The sequence below is a fragment of the Leptonotus elevatus genome, chromosome 11 (genome assembly GCF_054856555.1).
Source record: "Leptonotus elevatus isolate MCC_2025b chromosome 11, RoL_Lele_1.0, whole genome shotgun sequence".
NCBI lineage: Eukaryota > Metazoa > Chordata > Actinopteri > Syngnathiformes > Syngnathidae > Leptonotus > Leptonotus elevatus.
In genome coordinates, this window is record NC_141249.1 from 10,451,488 (window position 1) to 10,471,770 (window position 20,283).

At 38.5% G+C, this 20,283-nt stretch overlaps 1 protein-coding gene across 1 annotated transcript; it reads right to left on the minus strand.

The window, feature by feature from the left end:
- Window positions 1-754: 754 nt before the first annotated feature.
- Window positions 755-20,096, minus strand: LOC147165774 (ankyrin repeat domain-containing protein 13C-like). The gene is made up of 13 exons (XM_086089589.1): window positions 19,424-20,096; window positions 16,615-16,656; window positions 11,612-11,716; window positions 9,141-9,226; window positions 8,417-8,462; window positions 7,867-7,933; window positions 7,583-7,727; window positions 6,915-7,046; window positions 6,668-6,829; window positions 4,589-4,668; window positions 4,284-4,382; window positions 3,585-3,685; window positions 755-3,207 (listed from the first exon to the last, which is right to left on the minus strand). Exons 1-13 carry the CDS (start codon window positions 19,803-19,805, stop codon window positions 3,077-3,079), a joined length of 1,578 nt encoding a protein of 525 aa, XP_085945715.1. The 5' UTR covers window positions 19,806-20,096; the 3' UTR covers window positions 755-3,076.
- Between the last annotated feature and the right edge of the window lie 187 nt (window positions 20,097-20,283).

Below are 20,283 nucleotides of genomic sequence, written 5' to 3' on the forward strand. Positions count from 1 at the left end.
TTGCTTTTGTTTGTTTTTGCTGGATTTAAAAAATATATTCCATTTTCCAGACAATACATTACAACGTAAGACAAAGATAAAGACAAAACCCGAAAAAAATTATTCTCCTCTGTTACAAAGTTAAACACTTAAGGGCGAAGTATTGTAAAACCGTCAAATGGTCTGCCTGTGATTGATATCTTTCATGTTGTAAGCATCAAGGGACCAAAAAATAAGTTATTTTGCCTTAGAAGTTAGAACATTGAGGCAGACATGCTAACCACTCGCATGGCCAAAACAGTTCCATAATTTGGCATGACATTCATGGACTAGTGTACGAAATGTAATCACACAATGTCATGATGTTGACTTTTGTGCATACAGAGCCAGGAAGGCGGAAAAGTCCAATAAGAGGTCAAAGACACCACCCAACAGTGCAAGGAGATCTTGTAGTGTCAACCGGTAAGAAGTGCAATGCATCGTGGGGATTCACTGAAGTCAGTTTGATACTGTATTACACTTGCAGGACAGGAAACGTGTTGAAACTTGTTCATCATTCAAATATTGTTAGTTACTGATCTTATGATTTCTATCAGTTTTTCCAAATTGGCAGTGAAAAGGAAGTGGAGGACGACGACGAGAGGAATGGCGATTCAGACTCGCATCATCGCCCAAAGGGTTCGATGAGACGCAGAGGCCAGGCCCACGCCCCCAAAATGTCCAAAGTCAACCGAGATGATCACCATCGGGAAGACAGAAATGAGTGACAAAGATCACCATTTACAGGCTATCTTTAGTGTAGGCAACATATTACTGTATCTGTGCCTGATCAATCGAAGTACAATATGTGATATCATTTTTTAAACAAAACAGAGCAAGTGTAAAATAAAGGACTACATATGTTAAACATGACCATGGTTTTAAAAAGCCATGTACTTTTTGTCCTTGATATTGGTTTTCAATGAAATGTCAGAATGATTTGTCCTTTTTCGTCACTTCAGCTTTTACTGTCACACACCCGGTGCCATTTACATTCCTAGCCCTTTACAAGTGGACATTCAGGTGTGATGTTTTCCAAAGGAAACTAATAAAACTGGTGCGAACTGTCACCATCTAGTATGTGTGTCGCCTGTTGATTCACATTCTTCTCGAAAGAACAAACCAGAGAATTAATTGATACTCTTTCATTAAAAACACATATATATATACAAAAATAGCAACTTCCACCATGTTACAATCCAAATATATTGTTGGATCAAGTCATGTGACAACATGGGGGGGAATAGAAATAACGTGTTGAGCACAAGAGGACACATTCAAAGGAAGAAAGTGTCAGAACATGTACAGATTGTGCAGAACGGCTTTTGTTTGTGTAAAATTAAAACCAATACAAAACAATTCTTCCTTTCTTACAACAGCTACTCAATACACAATTCCAGTTTTGAAGCATATAAAGGTGACCTAAGAAACATCAAACAGACTGCATGATACCATAAAAAAAAAACTGCAGCATTTTGACTCAGAGTAAGAACATTTCAAATGCCACCTTTTAAGGTTGAGAGTTGTTGTACATTTAGGAACTGAAAGCAAAAACTTAGTAGATGATACAAGCCAAAAGATTTAGTGAATTGTATGAAAACAGATCAACAAAATCCAATATGGGTACAGGGTTTAAAAAAAGAAAAGAAAATACATTTGAAATATGAAAGTGAGTGACTACATGTCCTAAACAAAATGAAATAGGCTTCATTATGAGAATAAGCTTAAACAAAAATCCAGCATATTAAAACATATTTACTGTAGATAATCAATATCACAAATCTTTAATGTTCAATATGCGTACCGCGCATGACAAGTTCAACTTTTTCCTCTTATTTTTTTGGTCTTATTTCCAAATCTACGGAAGTGTAGACTTGCCAATGTGTAGTCAACATTTTTAAATGTCGAGTTGTTCGAACGTACTTGTAAGCTAAATGCTACATAGCATAGCATAGCATAGCATAGCATAGCATAGCATAGCATAGCATAGCATAGCATATTTTCCATAATACACATGCGGCAGTAATACCACCTGGCATTATGGGAAATTATGCTCTGTTTGTAGCAATTAGCCTACAAATACATTCAAACGTATTCTATTTAGCCTACAAGTGCGTTCATTGAACGCTGTTCAAACGTATTTCTAGTCAAAAATGCTAACTCCACATTGGCAGTTTCAAGCGTTCATGCAAATCTACTTTCTAATGTTAATGGACTTTCCTAAATACACATTGCACTCATTTGACTGGACATATTGAGCATTTTCATTGTGAATGGTATTCTTTACCATGAAACTCCCCCCGCCCCAAAACTTAAAACTCAAGTTTAAGATTAAACTTAGTTAGTTTTGACACGTTTTGTTTAAACCATACCATAATGTGAGAATTTACTACATTATTAGACTATAATTATTATTTTTAAACACCCTGTACAGTAACTTTAATTTTTAATGCGTATGAATGCTAAATGTTAAACACATAAAAAAGGGACAAATTCTTACAAAGCTAAGAGGTGTATTCATATTCACTTATGTACAACTGTACTGTACGATTGCTGCGTGTTAGCAGGTCAGAAACACACACACTTATCAGTGTTGACACACACGCTCCTTACAAACGTACACACCTGTTTCCACCAAGCAGAACGGTTTGGCTTGCATTTTCTTTGTTAAAAAAGTGACTGCCACTTTTTTGGGGGCACACCCTGCCACAGCGGTTATGGTACCTAATGGGTGGAGCTAAACGCAATGTGATTTGTTTGATTGGTTTAATAAGGACAGAAATTGTGCTTTGTTTTTACCATTGAATACAGTACAGTTGTGTAAATAGTTACATTGTGTCACACTGCAACAATGTCAAACTATCAAGCAATCTACTATCCCACTTGGTGGAAACATGGCTTACTTTTTTTTTTTTTTTTTTTTTTTCCAGCTGGCTGTGGAGACGGCCATCAGGTTGAGAGAAGGGAACATAGGTTGTCGGGGGAAGAGTTGATGTTTTTGTAGTGTAACGTTGCCTCATAAAAATCCTCCCGCACCACTAGCCCGTTGAAGGGCGGGTTAAAGGTCGGGGAAGCGGCTGGGGTCTTCTTTGTACTCGCTGGGGATAGTAAAAATGGTTTCGTCAAAGCTGTCGTAGCGAAACTCCTGAAAAGTCACGGTGGCTGTGATGGTAGGAAAGACTGGGATGTCTGCAAGAAGACAACATTTCACCAGTCTGTGCTTCAACTTTATTGAAATAATAAGCAACGAACGGTCAAGCATTTAGTTTACTGTCAAACATAAAACCGAGAGAATTACATTGTGTATTTAAAACATAGCTTATATATTGTTCATCTATCTATAGCATGCAAGGCACCACTGTACATGCACATCTAATTTGATCACATGATCTAAGACTTCTCTAGGAAATTATTATTATTATTATTATTATTATTATTACATGACCACATGTAGCTGTTATGATGGTAACAATTTGACACAAATTATTTATATTTATATCATTTGCTCAGGAGAAACAAAACACTATTAGTCTATGTCATTTGGCTATGCAAGTTTGTTTTCTTACCAAGTTTGACAGGAAAGCCAGGCGGGAGCTTCATCTGCACAAACTCCCTGAGTTTATTAAAGTGCTTAAAGGGTGCAATCACCTCCAGAACATTCAACAACCTGAAGGCGAAACAAGCACCGTGTCAGATGTCACAATCGAGCCACTCGGACGCAACACAAGTAGACTTCAACGGTCATATTTGGGTCATTGACGGATACAATTTGTCCATTCTATGAATTATCAAAAATAAATGACCAATTTGGGACTTTAAATTTGAAATACATTCAAAGACAGGAGTTTGTAGCATCCACAAACCAGTCAAGACAACATGGGAGCAGCTATCAAGTTTGTATTGTCTCAAAACCATATCAAAAAGTTACATTTATAGCAATTGCTTTTCAGTGGTTATATTTGGATATCATGTGGTATGACCTGAAAAAATAATTAATATTAATTTTATCTAACCAATATATATTGTCATTACAAATGTACTTGTGTGGCTAGCTAGCTTGCTTTGTTTAGAAGGCTATTTTTTTAGCCTCATAACTTAATGATTTACGTTGAAACTATGTGGTGCGACCAACCATCATTTAGCGCGACTAATGTAGAAAGCTTCCCATGATAGATTTTCTAATTTGTAGCTAATAATAAATAGATTCTTATCCATCAATGACCCATTTACAACATGCTCATGTTCTTCTCATCTTCTGGACTTACGAGTCGATGCCGAGGGGGAAATCTTGACTCATGGCTATGGTGGCCTTGAAGTTTTTCTTGCTCTCCTTGCAGAGCAGCTCTCTGCCAAGATGAGGAGCTCTGAGCCAAGATGCGCAACAACAAACAAGTTAGTGCAATGTCTTATGAGGTTTTGAAATGCCAATTTTGTCTCTCCCCAATTTTTTTCTGGCTGCTCGGGAAAGCATCAGGAAATTCATCTATCTATCCGTTTTTCATGCCATGTAGAGAACCTATCCCAGCTGACTGCGGTCTAGTAAGCCTTAAAGTGAAACCGAAACACCTACTTTCCATTGTCAGCAGTGATGTACTCTTCCCAGGATATGTTGCTGGCTGGAGGGGGGGTTAGAGATGGTCTCCTCACAGGCTGATGAGAGACAAATAAAAGCTAAATTCACGTTAGCTGTCAACTGCTTATCAATGTGATGTGATTTCACCTCATGTGGTATGTAAACGTTCATTTAGCGCGACATGATTTTATCTGCTTACATATATAGTTGGGTTTCTTATTAGTCTCCGCCCCATTGTTAGATAACAGTGAGGCTATTTTACATAACCCAGTGAGTTTCTCTGCCCATGACATGATCAGCTAGGCTGAGTGAAGGTCCAGAGTTACTTTCAAGAGATAGCCATAGTCCTGACATCGGACTGGAATGTCTTAAACACTATAAGGCTTATGTACCTTTGAATTAATTTGTCACTTTATGACATTTAAAAATGAAGAACATTTTTAAAAATCATTCTTTTCCATCTGATACCCATCAGCAGAAATGTACGTGCACGGCCCCAATTCCCAATTACGTACTGCTATTTTGCCAAAATCAAAAAAGGTAATAAACAGTGTTATTGTAGTTAGCAAAAACTGTCAATAATAAAAATCAAGCAAAAATGGAAAAACAAAAAAGTTTTTCCATCCATCCATTTTCTTAACCGCTTACTCCTTTTAAAAAAGTGAAACTGACTGAAACTACATCTTACGTTTGCCAGCCTGAAACTAACGATAGTTATAGCCAACATGTTGTCATTTTCATCTTTGTCGGTTAATATCGTACATGAATTTTCAGGGTTCATTTTGAATATTTTTTATTTCAGTAGTTGTGTTGATCCTTACAGAAGAAGTGAGGTCAGTCATTTGAGAATTGAAGTCAACGTTTCTTTATTATACAATAGTCACTTGTTTTTTGTTGTTGTTTTTTTTTTTTAATTGTGCACTCTACAAACACTGTATTCCATAAAACAAAAGAACACTACAACTAATAACAACTAACTAACTAGAAAAAAAAAAACTTTTAAAACAAATTAAAATTAACTCCAGTTGTCGTGGAAACAAAACTCCCTTTTGAACAGTATACTGCATGGGGTGGGGTATGCAGTCGTTTATTTTATGGATGTTTGATACCACTTTTTTTCAGACTGATACCATTATGAGTACTCAACTATTGACGAGTCACCAATACCAAGTGCTGAAACCACTGGTACATTTGATACATAACATTTCCCCCAAAAAGCAATGACAGATAACTATAAAGAAAGACTTATACAGTATACCCCAAAATAGCATTTTCTCTTAAAATTGCATGAAATCAATGGCGATTTCTTTATTGTATTGTAATTTCGACATTCCAGATTGTAAAACGTCCACACGAGGATGGACGGTACTGGTATCAGCTAGTGTTGCAAGTACCAATACCTTGAAATAAAGCCTAAAAATGCCCATCCCTAGTTTATTAACATGACACAAGAAATATGATGTTTAAATAGTCAACTATGACTCTAGAGTTTGAACCATAAATTTCCATTAATACACATGAAAAATTTCAACTTAAAAAATTCCCAGAATTTTGCAACCCTACTCTAGGCTAAATCCTTGGGGTATTTTGATAAAAGCATGTCACAGGCAAGTGATCAGACACCTGGGAACTATAAAACAAAACAAAAAATCACTACAATCTCTCTTGCTATCATCCAATAGAAGCCAAATTCCAATTTGAACAGATGGATGCTGTTAAGTTATAAGGTCCTAAGGTTGACTTTGTACGTCAGCAGGAGCAACATAAGGCTGTTTTGTTTGACACTCATGCCCTGCCTGCCCCCAGATGCTCAAAGGTCACTTGAGGGCAAGGCTGGACCGGTTGGATGAGGTCAACTGTATGTTTGCGCTAAGCTTAAATGACACACATTTTCTCTGTCGATAAACGGATCACTCTTAGTAACGAGGCTTCCGTCTATGACATGTCATGGGAAGTACACAACAATATGACTCGTATGCAAGTAAAAGCATACACTGGGAAACCGTAGTATAGCTTCTATGATGTCATAAGTTGTGTTTTTTTGCCAAGCGTCCTGATTGCTAAGCTGTGACTCACCTCAAAGTTTTGATCAATGAGATTCCCTCCTTTGCTCAGACTCTCCATTAAGGCTTTGTTCCTCAAGATGTCCTCCTCGCTCAGATGCTCCCGCCTCTTCCTGGACTCCAGCACCAGGCCGTTCACAGAGTAGAATTCGGCCAGGAAGTTTCCAACTCTCTCCTAGAGATAGAAAAATCAACTCAACTATGGAAAGGGAGCAATATTTCAGTTTTCTCCAGCAACGATGTTGACGGCTGCTACCAACCGTCTTGTCTTCTCTGAAGAGCCAGCCAGTTTGTGCTCTGGAGAAGGTGATGGACTTGGTGGAGAGCGTGGCCGAGTACACGTCGCTGCTCATCAGAATGTCCACTTCCTCCTCCGTCTCCATCTCAGACTCCTGTGGATGTCAATCAACACAAGCAAGTGGGATACTATTTCCTGTGATGAAGTTCAATATTTTAGTGGTGTGTAATATTGGTGGCGAAGCCAGGACACACTCGTGATTTTTTCTGTACAAATTTTGTTGCACATTCAAAATGAAAAAAAGTTACATTATCTTTTATTTTTTATTTTTACATTTTAAAAGTAAAGATTGTAAATCGCGGGAAAAAAAAAAAAAGTTTAATATTTGGAAATGTGTCACTGGGATGTAATGTACAACAAACACGTGAGCAGGAGCCCAGCCCATGTAATTTTAAACAAGAGGCAACATAGACAAATAACCATTCACACCTATAGACAATTTAGAATCTTCAATAAACCTAACATGCATCTTTTTGGAACGTGTACGAAAGCCAGTGTACCTGAAAAAAATGCACAAAAGTGCGGGGCAAACATGCTCGTAAAGAACTCCATAACCATTTCCTTACCGTTTCTTGAATCATATCGCCTCACATTCTAATGGGTGTAAGGTACACACACTGCCTCACAAACCTCATGGTGTATCCGCTGGTAGACTTTCTGCTCATTGTCCAGCACCACAAAGGACTCCGAAGGGATGGCGTTGCCATTGAAGATGAAACTCAGGTCACCGCGTTGACACTTCATATCAGTGAAGTCTATCAAGGTGGTGTCCAGTCTATAGACGACATGTACAGAAGCAAAACTTGTGGGAAGCTGCACATCACATCCAGATTTAAAGTGAAATCATTGTACACTGTGCAATGACTTTTATATTTCTTCTATTAAGTTGATTCACATTTGCTGACATGACTTGCCTGATGTTGAGTCCCTGTTTGTAGATCTTACATGCATCTGAGGGTAAAATTCTGGACAGCAGAGGCACTGCAACATTGGAAGATGAAAGACATTTAAAACATTTTGGAGGGGGGGATGCTTATACTGTAGTAGAAGACAAATTCAATAATGAGGTCAGTTGTCCTCTTTAACGCTTCAGTAGTAGTAAATACACCAACAATAATGCATAGCTGAAAGGTTAAATATTTAAGTCATTTGCAGTAAAAGGAATTGGAAATGGTGATTTGTTTGCTTTTGATTTTACCCCTTAAAAAAAAGATTCAGACCAGTGTGCATTCGTTTATTGTACATATATGCTGTCAAATGGAATATTCAAGCTGACATAAGCAATACTGAAAAAATATTTCCTCTCCTCTAACCATGTGTTTTATTATGTTGACACATGTCTTGTGGGCTGCATTGCTTGTTGTTTTGGTGCTATAATGTATATTTTTGTGCTGTAATACTAGTAAAGCAGGAGAGAAAAAAATAATTCCCAGCACAACTGTGATGCAAGTGAATTTGACTCACCCCAACTTTGGAAGTCCCAGTGAAGCTCCAGGTAAAAGTCTCCAAGCTGCAAAAGAACATTTGAGGGTTAAACTAGATGAGTTGAAAAAGGTGAAATGTATTATTATTTGAAATTAGAATAATAAAGCAGAATAACGGGCAGTACATTTGACATAAACCTTCTACTTGGGATACCGCATAGTACTAACTGCCCTACATGTGGCATGGTCTTCAAAATAGACTTTTCCTGAACACAGCGAGCCTTAACTGGTTCACGGGATACTGACGAGGAATGATGCTCAATCGTGGGATTGTTCGCTCTTTATCATCACCACCATGGGTTTAGTTGAAGCATCATTCACCAGAATCCAACGTTGGCAACGAGGAAATTCAAGGGTGAGTCCATGCCTCAGTTAAGTACATGGGATCGAGGTCTCATATTTGGCCATCTGCGCCATGTCCCTCTAGGGGGGTGCACTATTACACATCTGACCTGGAAACTGAAATCACCGGATAATTACGCTTGTCATCTTGCCTCCATAACATCATGCTATGAAGCTACAAGTGTAATGATGCATGATGCAAAGGGTTTGGCCTGCATGCATACTGCCTGATTCAAAATTGATGCTAACAATAATCACTGACATATACTTTTGTTGTCAACTGCTCCATGTCATATTAAGTTTATAAAGGAGAGGACGACAACAAGTGAGGAAAGTAACAAAGTGTCAAAGGAAATACATACCTCTTTCAGTGCATTTAACAACTTTGGCCTCTTGTCCTCCACACTCTCCCTGGACTGTTGCTTCAGTTTCCTCAACAGCGCCGTTACTGAACAACACACGGAAAACAAGACAAAATTATATATATATAAAAGTCACAATACCGTATACAAACTCACAATTTTGTGTAATGAAAAAAACTCACATCAGGGAAAAAAAAGCACAATATTGTACTTTTGTACATAATAACAGCAGTGACAAAGAAATAGGCTTGACCAGTCATTTTGTTGTCGTGTGCTCCTATTGGCTCAGTGGCGTGAACTCCGTGAAGTATCATGACATATGTAGATGAATGACTTACATTCACTTAAAATACTTAATAATACAGCACTGTCTTGCTAATACACACACACATTGTGAATCACGTCCATTTGTGGAGGAACTCAAATATGTTACGTTTCCTTCATCTGACGAATAGGATAGGTCTTAAATGTAAGTGGCCAAAACATGCTTAAATAAAACTGAACTGCACTAATAAACTAACCACCAGAGGGCGCTGGAACTACACAAATGGAAAGCAATCTGGCCTTTTCTTTAAATATCATAACATGACAATGGCGATATTGTGGCAATTTAATATCGCAATATTGCCACTATCATTACATCCCAATTACAAACCGTCATCCATCCATCCATTATCTGAACCGCTTATGCAAAGCAACATGGCTCCAAAATTCTGGAGCCACAAACTGTAAAAATATATATATATATTTGTGGGTTGAGAAAAATCATACTCAACAGAGTCAACACATTACATTTATATCCAATTTGGGCTGAATAACAAATGCCAAAGAATTTACACAAAGACGTTGACCCTGTTGCTGTACATCCCACCAGGCAACACAAAGTGAGTGCAGCCGTCAGCTTGAGCAAGCTGGCAAGTAAAACGCACACACATATAAAGCAACAGGATGGTGCCTTTATGACCCGCATGCCTAATGAGTGTGGACAAGCCCAGTTGGGGCTCCTCCTGATCGTCTCACTACCACTCAGTGGGACAAGGTCAGAGGAATCTGTTCACGGACTGGACAACCCAGTCCCAGCCGCCGCATACCACCGGAGAACTAGTCCGCAGACTGCCACAACATAAAACCAAACTCACTCTCTTGACACCAATTCACTGTTATACTGATTAGGACACTTTCCTGGAAGTAATTAGGAGATCATTCAACTGCACCGGCTAATGAAAATGGAGTTTAGATCACTCTGGGTAGACTGTCCATCACTACTTAAGTCCTCGTTGGCACTAATCCCAGAACCTGAGAACAGTCAATATTGACACAGGTATCATGTGAACTCACTCAACTGGGAGTTTGGATGCAACCAAACATGCCAGACAAAACTGAATGTTTCAAATATTAAAACAGTCCATCAGCCAACATTAACCTACAGTTTGAGCTACAGAATAGCTTTTCTGTAAATTTAGGATGTCTCCTCTGAAAAAACTGCAGTTCAGCAGCCAGCCTGAGGCCAAATTAATCAACTACCACAACTAATTAGTGTCTGTCACCTATGAGCATAAGCATCTCAACAACATGTCTGAGTCTGCCTTAAAGAGCCCAAGTTGACAGCAGAGCAGTGCGGCGAGAAAGCTACTCAGGGCTCAAACTGACAAACCTCTGAAACTAAAACCTATGACATTTATTTACGGGACGATTCTTTCCTTTATTTCAGTAGGCATCCAAACAAGATTGCTGAAAATGTAGGTCACAAACATTGGTGAAAAATAACTTCAGACAATAAGAGCTTTCATAAAATGTCTTATGCTAATAATAGCTTCAGATTACAGTTTGAATGCCGCCTGCTATTAGCAGTTCTGTGTAATGTGGTGTTTGCAAAGGGCGACAAGCCCAGACAAACATTTTTATTCCTGTACGTACGTTCCTGCTTGCCACAGACTTCATTTCTACAGAGGGAAAAGTCATTTTTCCTAAAGTACCTTTTTTATGTCATGGTGGCAGAAATGTCAAAATTCCAGTTTCTCAAACATTCGGTAAAACCCGTTTAAAACCCAAACATTGCCAATATTTGTTTATTTAAATTGCTACAATTACAACAGGTGTAGCTAATTTTTGTAAATAATGTAAATTTTCTACTAACAGACACTATTCAAGAACTTGACTGAGTGGCGGGTGGGGGTTAGAGGTTGGGATTAACCAGCCAGGTTAGGAGGTGAGGAGAGAGAAAAACAACCCACAAATTTCTTTTCATCCACAAACCAAAAGAGGGCCTTGAGGAATTGTCATGCTCAAAACAGGCTGGGCGGCGTCTTGGCCTCATTGGCAGGCAGCAGCAAAATGTGTAGGAGAATTTTGGGGGATTTGCATCTGTTGCTCTTAACTGTTTTCACTGCGCAAAACTCAATTTGAGTGTGAACAACTTTTAATAAAATATCGTCATCTGGCGGCACAGTGTCACACAGTCTGATACTTACTCATCTGTCTGTCTCCGTAACTAATAGCCTCTGCAAGGGGGCTCCATCCCTGAGCATTCTTCACCTTCACTGGTGCATTGTGGGCCAGCAACAGGTGGGCACATTCTGGAGGAGGAAAGGAATCAGTACGTCAATACGCAGTCCTCCTTACCGACATACTTTCTCCCTTTGTCGAGATTCATCACTTAAACATACTTTCTTGAGATCAGTTCCTATCCTATTAAGACAATGCTTTGGTGCCATGTTGTGGCATTGTAGGCCATTTTAGAAAGAGCACAAAAATCGTGAATACCGAATGCGAGTTTTTCCTTCCAACAAGATTATACAATGATAGGAAAGGATAGGTTATGTAAAAAAACAACATATAAATAAGCGGGGTACTGTTGTATCTCTTTCAAAGTACCTGATTTAATTGTTTTTATTTTAGATTATTACATTTTATAGTTATTTATAGTATTTTTATGTGACTTTTGCTCTGGGGAAATGAGTTGTCACACATGTGTTCTGATAATTAAAAAAAAAAGGCCTAAAAATGTTGTTCTAGATTTTTTATTTCACTCTTCCTGTTATGAATGCAATTTATTTTCTATTCTATCAACATAGAACAGAAAGTAGAGAACATCACAAAGGACTGACATCCATGGATGACAATGTGTCCTATAACTGAACACCAGGGTTATTATAGTTTTGGAATTTTTCATTTTAGTTAGTTTTTATTTCGTTTTGAGTTTTGTTTTTTAAATTTAGTTAGTTTTAATTAGTTTTCAGGGTGGTTTAGTTTGTATCAGTTTTACTTATTTCATAAATGCTTAGTTTTGGTTTAGTTTTAGTTTGTTTCAGTATTAGTTTGTTTTTTAAAAGTGTGTATTACTTGTGCGCAATATTTAAAAAACACCATGTTGATGACGTCACTTGTGTGACACACTTTCAAATGTCCTTATTTCGCTTAATATAAAAATAAATCATCCCCAAAGGCTCATACATTAAATTGATTATTATAGACTAAAATGAAGGACATTTTTGCTATAATTATAGTTAGTTTTGTAAACATAAAATGCAGTTTTAGTTAGTTTTTGTTTTTATTTTATTTCGTTAACGAAATTGTTTTTTGAACTTAAGTTTTGAGTTTTTTAGTTAGTTTTAGTTAACTAAAATAACCTTGCTGAACACACATGGGGATAAGACAACGCAAAGAGCAAACACATTACAAATACAAACACAAACAAATAAAACTCATATTTAGGCTTAGGAGTAAAACCAGATTTATAACCCTCTGCTCTGTGAGCAGCCAGTAAAAAAAAATAAAAAATAACAACACCCGCCCAAATATCAGGCTCAGCTGGCAGTTTTGTCGTGATGACGTCACTTATTAAAAGACTGGCAGCGTCGAGACAGCTCATTGGCGGAACACTAAGCAACAAAGTGCAGTCATCTGCTAAACGCATAATAGAGTGTTCATTTGATGAGGCAGAACTCGCTGGATCTTAAAAGCTCTTCCACCACCTTTTTAAATGAGCACTAAGGCAGATACATTAAGGCAGAAAAAGTACAGCGACTCAATACAAGCGGTTGCACTTAAAGTGTTTCTACATCAGCATTAGTACAACTACTATTACAAGCCACTGTCCAAAACCAAATTTGTCAATCCCAAACGATGACACCTTTAAAAACATGGTACCACAAATGACAAGTACCACAGCTATCTATGTTTTATAGATGAGTAAAAAGGTCGGGCGTTCATGCATTCTTTATGACGGAGAGGGATACATTTTAAATCTCCTTGTATTGAAATACACATATATACACATATAATATAATACAATACTGTTTAACACAAAACCAGTCAAATGAATACAATAAATGCACCAGTCTTCTAAATCACTGTAGATTTGGAATCCTTGTTAAATTCCCTTTCTAACCATAATCGGCTGTTTTGTGAAGATTGTTCCAGTATTTCCTGAGATATAAGTGTTCAAAGGAAGGCGGCCATGTTCCTTCTTGACGGAAATGTCAATTCGGTGGTCCGTAGCTCCTAAACCCTGCTCCAATTGACCAAAAATTTGAGCTGTAGTTTGTTGTGCCATCACTACCAACAAGCACACCAAGTTTCATTCAAATAAAAATCTGCTTGGTTAAACCCAATAGAAGATTTGGCATAGAATTACCCAATTATCTCATTAGCGCCCTCATATAACTACTGAAAATACTTACAACGTGATCATTCTCCTGTAAATCTACCCTAAATCTAATTTGAGATACAGCTCCAGGCTCCATGAGTCTTACTCCGCCCATCGATCCATAAGGGTGGTCTCCAGTTAATGGAATTAGGAAGCACTGCAGCGTTTCCAGAAGATCAGACTGCAGCTGCCATGAGGTTTTTATATCAGAAGTAAAACATCAAACATCTGTGCCCCAAGCTGTGGTAAACATCTGTATTTCAGATCAGGGATGAAGCAAGCATCTGATAGCAGAAAACACACGTGCACTCTGACGTAAGCCTCAGATTACCTGAAGCTTTTCGTCTACATATGCTAGCCAATGATTGTGTAACGACAACATTTAGACGACACGTTACGTAATCCCTGAGAGCCATTTCTCGTTGCCCTAAACAGCAGAACAGCTAGTTTTTATTGACACAGCAATGACAAGCAGAATTTACTTGGAATTCGTATTAACTAATATATGTGGGTCAGCAAATGCAGAACAGCGTTTCAGAATCATACTTTGCTTATAATTTAATAATGCGGCGGAAATCGCCCCACCCTAATTTGGTGTAATTATGCTGCTGGTATAACATCAGCAGACCACGTTTGTATTCAGTTTGCTATGCTGGTACTAATTGTAAACAAAGCGTGAAAGCATTCTAACTAAAAATGCCCATCATGATTTTCCAGGAGCCAAGGCCACAGATGTATTACAAGCTCCGTCCGTTTGTTGCAAAGAAACGCTTAGAAATTAAATTAGCGACATCATGACTGCGGGGTTTGTTGTAGTTTAGCCATCAGCAAAATAGTGATCTCACATACATGATTTTCTGCAGGCTCAACAACACCTTAGCAGTTTTCTGAACTTGATTAGAAAAATATCATATATAATAAAAGTCACATGCTGCATGCCAAGAAGGCACAATTTCTCAAATTTGATCCAAATTGAGCATTTTATAAAATCACATTTGACCCATCAATTTGTTTACAGTATATATGAAGAGCTGTGCATATGTAGTATTCAACCTTGGATTTTTTTTTTTTAAGGTGAAGTCAACCCATTTTTTTTTTTTTACAATAATATGTTCTATGCAGCCCCACTAGTCTAAATATGGTATTCTGGTTAATACTGCGTTAGTGGAATATGAGTTAAGCAGCAAAATCCAGCCGTTTTTATCCATTTCAGGGGGCAACCATTTTGCCACTTGCTGTCGACTGAAGATGACATCAATACATACATGGTTTACATGGAGACATATATTCCGATTAGAATGAATCCAAACGGCCAAACAGAATAAAAATGCTCCATATAATCACCTCAATCGGAATGAAAAGGCTCTGTCTTGACGTAAATGCGTCTTGGCGTCATTGTTTCCACCCACTAAAATGGCAGCGTCTCCCCAGAGCTTGTCTGCGAGGGGAGAGCTTGTTTTTAAGTACTTGAAACTTGTTTTTATCAAGATGTTACTTCAATAAAAGTGTTAACACTATCACAACTACTGCGCTAAATGACGAACTCCATCTTAATAAATCACATGATCGATGTCCGTGCGTCCCGCGGCTGCCACGGGGCTGATCTGATTAAATGGGGGAGCATATAAACAGCAGATCGGAATGGATCACGCCACATGTAAACAGGTGACCAGAGATCTTCATTCGAAATGATTTCAATCACAATGACTAAAAAGTCTCCATGTAAACCCGACGAATGTTCCTCATGTCTCAGGTAACAACCAATCACAGCGCAGCTTCAGAAAGCAGATGAGCTGTGATTGGTCGCCGCCTGAGACCTGAGCAACATTGATGTCATCTTCAGTCGACAGCAAGTGGCAAAATGGCCGCCCCTGAAATGGATAAAAAAACGGCTGGATTTTTCTGCATAACTCATATTCCACAAATGTAATATTAATCAGAATGTCATGTTAAACTAGTGAGGCAACATATAACATTATTGTCAAGAAATGTTTAAGGTTGACTTCCACGTTAAACTTCTTTTAGGTACTAAGATCATAGATGATAATAATTTCAAAGGGGACACGCTTAAATCTTTGTGGACGTCTGAACTCACTGAGTGCTCTTGTTCATTCATTTTTAATGTACCTGTACATCCCAGGGGTTTTGAGTGGGGTAGTTAATAAAGGCACACAGAGGCCTGCACAGGCAAACAAAGTCTCGCCATCACCAACAGGGCAGCCACACCCCGGCGATTACTGTATGATGCCATGCTGTAGCCCTCCATCTGTCTAATCTGAGCATCTCTGGAGGACATGGCAGCAGCTCAAGGCAAGAGACTGACAACCTCATTAGCACAATCAATTCCACAGTGGCTAATCCCACTCTGCTGTTTGAATTCTGTTCAGGACGTGGTGGAAAAGTGGAATCAATGGCGAGCTGTGCTCCAGTGGAAGAACACATTTGAAGGCCAGCACGTGTAACCATGCTTGATTTGTTCCCTGCTGTAAAAAATCAAATAAATAAAAATGGAGGATACATTTTTCAACAGTGCGTTCCATGGCCTACTTGCACAATCAGATGGGCAGTGAATTAATATTTTAGACTCTGGCTTTCAGTCCAACTCCAGCAAGTCAACTGAAGACGAAAATCATTTCAATCGTTTCATCATGCTTGATAGATCATAACAGATTAATTGTGAACATCAAACTACATTTTATTCTGGGGAAGAGGGTGCGACATAAATGTAAATATATAATATATAAATATTCACAGTATTGTTACATGGATGAACATCTGACAAAGCAGCCAGAATACTTGGCATGAATATAAACGTAACCAACTCACCTTTGTTTCCCATCATGACAGCCAGATGCAATGGTGTGTTTCCTGGAGAAGGCAGAAGACAAATGTATTATATTTAGTAAAAACAGACTATGACAATGTCAAGTTACTTCACCGGAGTAGAAAAATCATGCGTTGCCCATTCCAATACTTAGTAGAAGCACAGCTGTGAAAGCACTGCACAGTCAGTGCATTTAACAAAAAGGAAACGGATTGTTAAGTGAGATTAGTAACTCAACACTGAAGCGCAAAGGGTTCATCCTAGAAATGCATTCTTGGAAAATAAGCATTGGCGCATCCCTAGAGGGAAAACCAAGCAGCACTCTCAGAGCTTTTCTTTTAGGATTAGCAGGCAAACACATTCCAGAGCAAGTAGGTTCTCTTTTGCAGAAAGCCTTCCCAGTGAGGGCGACAACACAAGCGGAACACGTCCAACCAATACGATGACAAAAGTCCAAAAGGGCTTTAGGCAAACAGGTGAACAGTACACAGATGTCACGACAGGCACTTTAAGTGTTAAGATATTAGACAAATATTTCTGGAAACAACTATTAATCATTCATTTCACAAAAAGGGGTAGCGCTAGGCCTCCTATAGTGAGGAATTGTATCAATCAATTCATCAAACTGTATTTATAAAGCACCTTTCATACAATACAATGCAACTCAATGTGCTAAACAATCAAGTTGTATGCTTGTGGAGAGAGGAGCTTAAAACAGTCAACAATGAATTGTCACACCCACGTTACGGTGGAATTTTATGAATGGAATGGGAACAAAACACTGTACATTGTGTCAGCAGCCATCTTGATAATAATTCGATGAAATGGCCGGCGCGTCACTGCTACTTTTTCCCCAAATAAAAGCAACAACAACAGACACCACTTTAAAATCCTGCCATTTGTGCTATTTATTCACATATACATGTCAAGTACTTTCAGCATTATGTTTCATGCTTCACCCATCAATCTATTATCTAAAACCACTAGAACAAATACACATAGGATAGAGGTCAGATACCTTTTTTATTTATTGGGAGCTACTTGAGTACCAATTGGTGTGAAGGGCTACCAGTTTAACACACACTTCTGAAATAACAAATGTGCTCAAATTACTTTTATTAATAGTATGTTATTTAAAAAAAAAAATTTAGGATCACTTCAACAACTTTCCTAGAAAATCACAATGTCCCCATCACCGGTGAGCTCTTTTTAAACAGGCCCACAGGTGACTCATGTGGTCTTGCCTTCAATTAAACTCATTTTAATTGTGTTATTTAGTTATATTGTGAGGGAGTTTGCCTCACAAATTATCTTGTCGTTCATCCCAAAGGTGTTAGTTGGAAAGTTCTTCATACCAATTTCTTGGGGCATAGTCTTGCAGCGACACAAAAGGGCCTTCCCCAAATAATTCTCACAAAGCTGGAAGCATACAATTATCCAAAATGTCTTGGTATGCCAAAGAATACAGATTCACAGGGAATTAACAGGGAAAGTCCAACCCTGAATCATACAATGTGAATTCATCATCTACCTCAAGTAATAGTGATTGCACCAAGAATGAGAGAGATGAGTAAATGTAAAGGCCCTGTGTAATGTGATGGGCGCATTAGGTTTCGGGACGACTGCAGTGGAATCTGATCCGAAGACTCTTGACTCACACGGACGCTTGACAATTGAAAAAGAAAGTTGGAGCTCCAAGCAAACAGATGTACACACGTCTGACCCCAGCTTGTGCTGTAGTCTGAGCTGTGATGAGGACAGGCCGCATTCCAGTACAGACAAGAGCAACAAGGGTGTGTTTGGTCGGAAATCCTGTTTTTATCCGAGCAGACTTTGCCAAATGAGTGCTGTCATGTGGAACTTCCACAACTCTGCAAGGCCATCACAAACTGGACACCAATCATAGGCCTAATGAGATTTGCATTTTACTGAAAGGCGTTTCTAATACAGTACAGTCAGTGTATTTCCATTTTGCGGGTCATTAAAAACAATTCCATCCATCTATTTCCTGTACCACTTGTCCTCATTCTTAGGTTGAATTTATATTTTCTTCCCAAGAATATATATTATATTTTTATGAACTGTATGACCATTCAGGGGTTTAAATTTAGACGTGACACTGTATTTCTACGTTCATCCACTCTTTCTTTTTTTTATTTTTTATTATGATTGTTTTCATTCGAGTTTCAGGTGAGGTGGAGCATATCCCAGGTGATTTTGCTTGACAGGCGGGTTACAGTACATCCACGACTGGTCGCAACATAATTGCAGGGCACATATACTATAGACAAACAACCATTGAAACTCACATTCACAACGATGGACAATTTGGAGTCTTTAATTAAACTAACCTCAATGTTTTTGAAATGTGGGCCCTTAAGTACAACCAGGAAATCCATGCAAGCATATACTGTGTGTAATATGTTTGGTTTTTTTTCTTCTTCATTTGTTAAGTCGATTAGGTGTTTTGGGTTTAATGGTTGTTGTGGAATCACATTATATCAGAAAGCAAGCAAGCAAAGTACTTTTGCTGGTGTTAAGCCTACCTATAAAAAGAAAGAACTACCAAACAACTAAGTTGTTATTGTTGTTTTTTAACCTCATGTTGTCCATGCTTAGTAACATAGTGACTTTTACTAATACCACATTTGTGAATTATGTTTTTTCTTATGTATTAATGAATTACATTGTGTTCTATTGTAAACAATTGTAATTGCCCAAGTTGAAAGCTTGCCTCGACTTGAACAGTTGAACACGATGTGTTTTTGGGACGTTCCCCTCACGTTGGTTTTGCCACACAGCTCTACTCACCATGGTTGTCCTTCTGAGATATGTTTTGAGTCCGTATAAGCGATGAAAGGCGTCGCACATCTCCTTTGAACACACATTCGTGGACCGGAAAGTCTTGTCCACTTCGGATAATGGGGTTTTTGTTGTCGTCGTCAACGACATCGGTAGAAGACAGCGTGTTGTTGGCGTTGACGTGCTGGTTCTGTTTCTGCAGTTGCTGCTGCGTGGACGCCGACTTGACCAACTTGTGGTTGCTGAAGATTCGACTCGCCCTGCTCTTGTTGTTTGACTTGGAGGCGGTGAACGTCCCGGTGGCTGCCTCTTCATCGGGTTCCAGCAAGTCATCGTCCTGACTCGTATGTCTGTGATCCTTCCGAAGGGATCGGATCTTCTCTCCCGTCATTTTTTTTTTTTTTTAAAGAGCTGACGTGAAGGGAGCAGAGGGTGACGAGGACCCTCCCGACCAACTGATGCGATTCACCAGCTGGAAGTCTTCAGGCAACCAATGTGAAGTAAAGAACATGAATGTCGCTTTAAAAGGGGGTCTTCGCTACAAGAACAAAACGCCACAACCCTCTTTGTAGTAGTTTGTGTGTAAAACAAAAACAAAACTAAACTAAACAAACAAACAAACAAAAGCTCGTTATCCTCCCATCGCTACTGTCAGCATAACACGGTTACTTCGTTTGGTGTCTTCCGCCTCAAGTTATCGCGAGAGTTTACAGCAAAGGTTACGGTGATAGGCGAAGAAAACAAAATAGCAAACTTTTTCATTTTTAAAATAAAATACATGATTTGAACAAATAATAAATACTTACAAATATGTTTTATTTCTAAATGTATGAATTAATTCAACACAATGCCAGCAAAAATTCTAAATT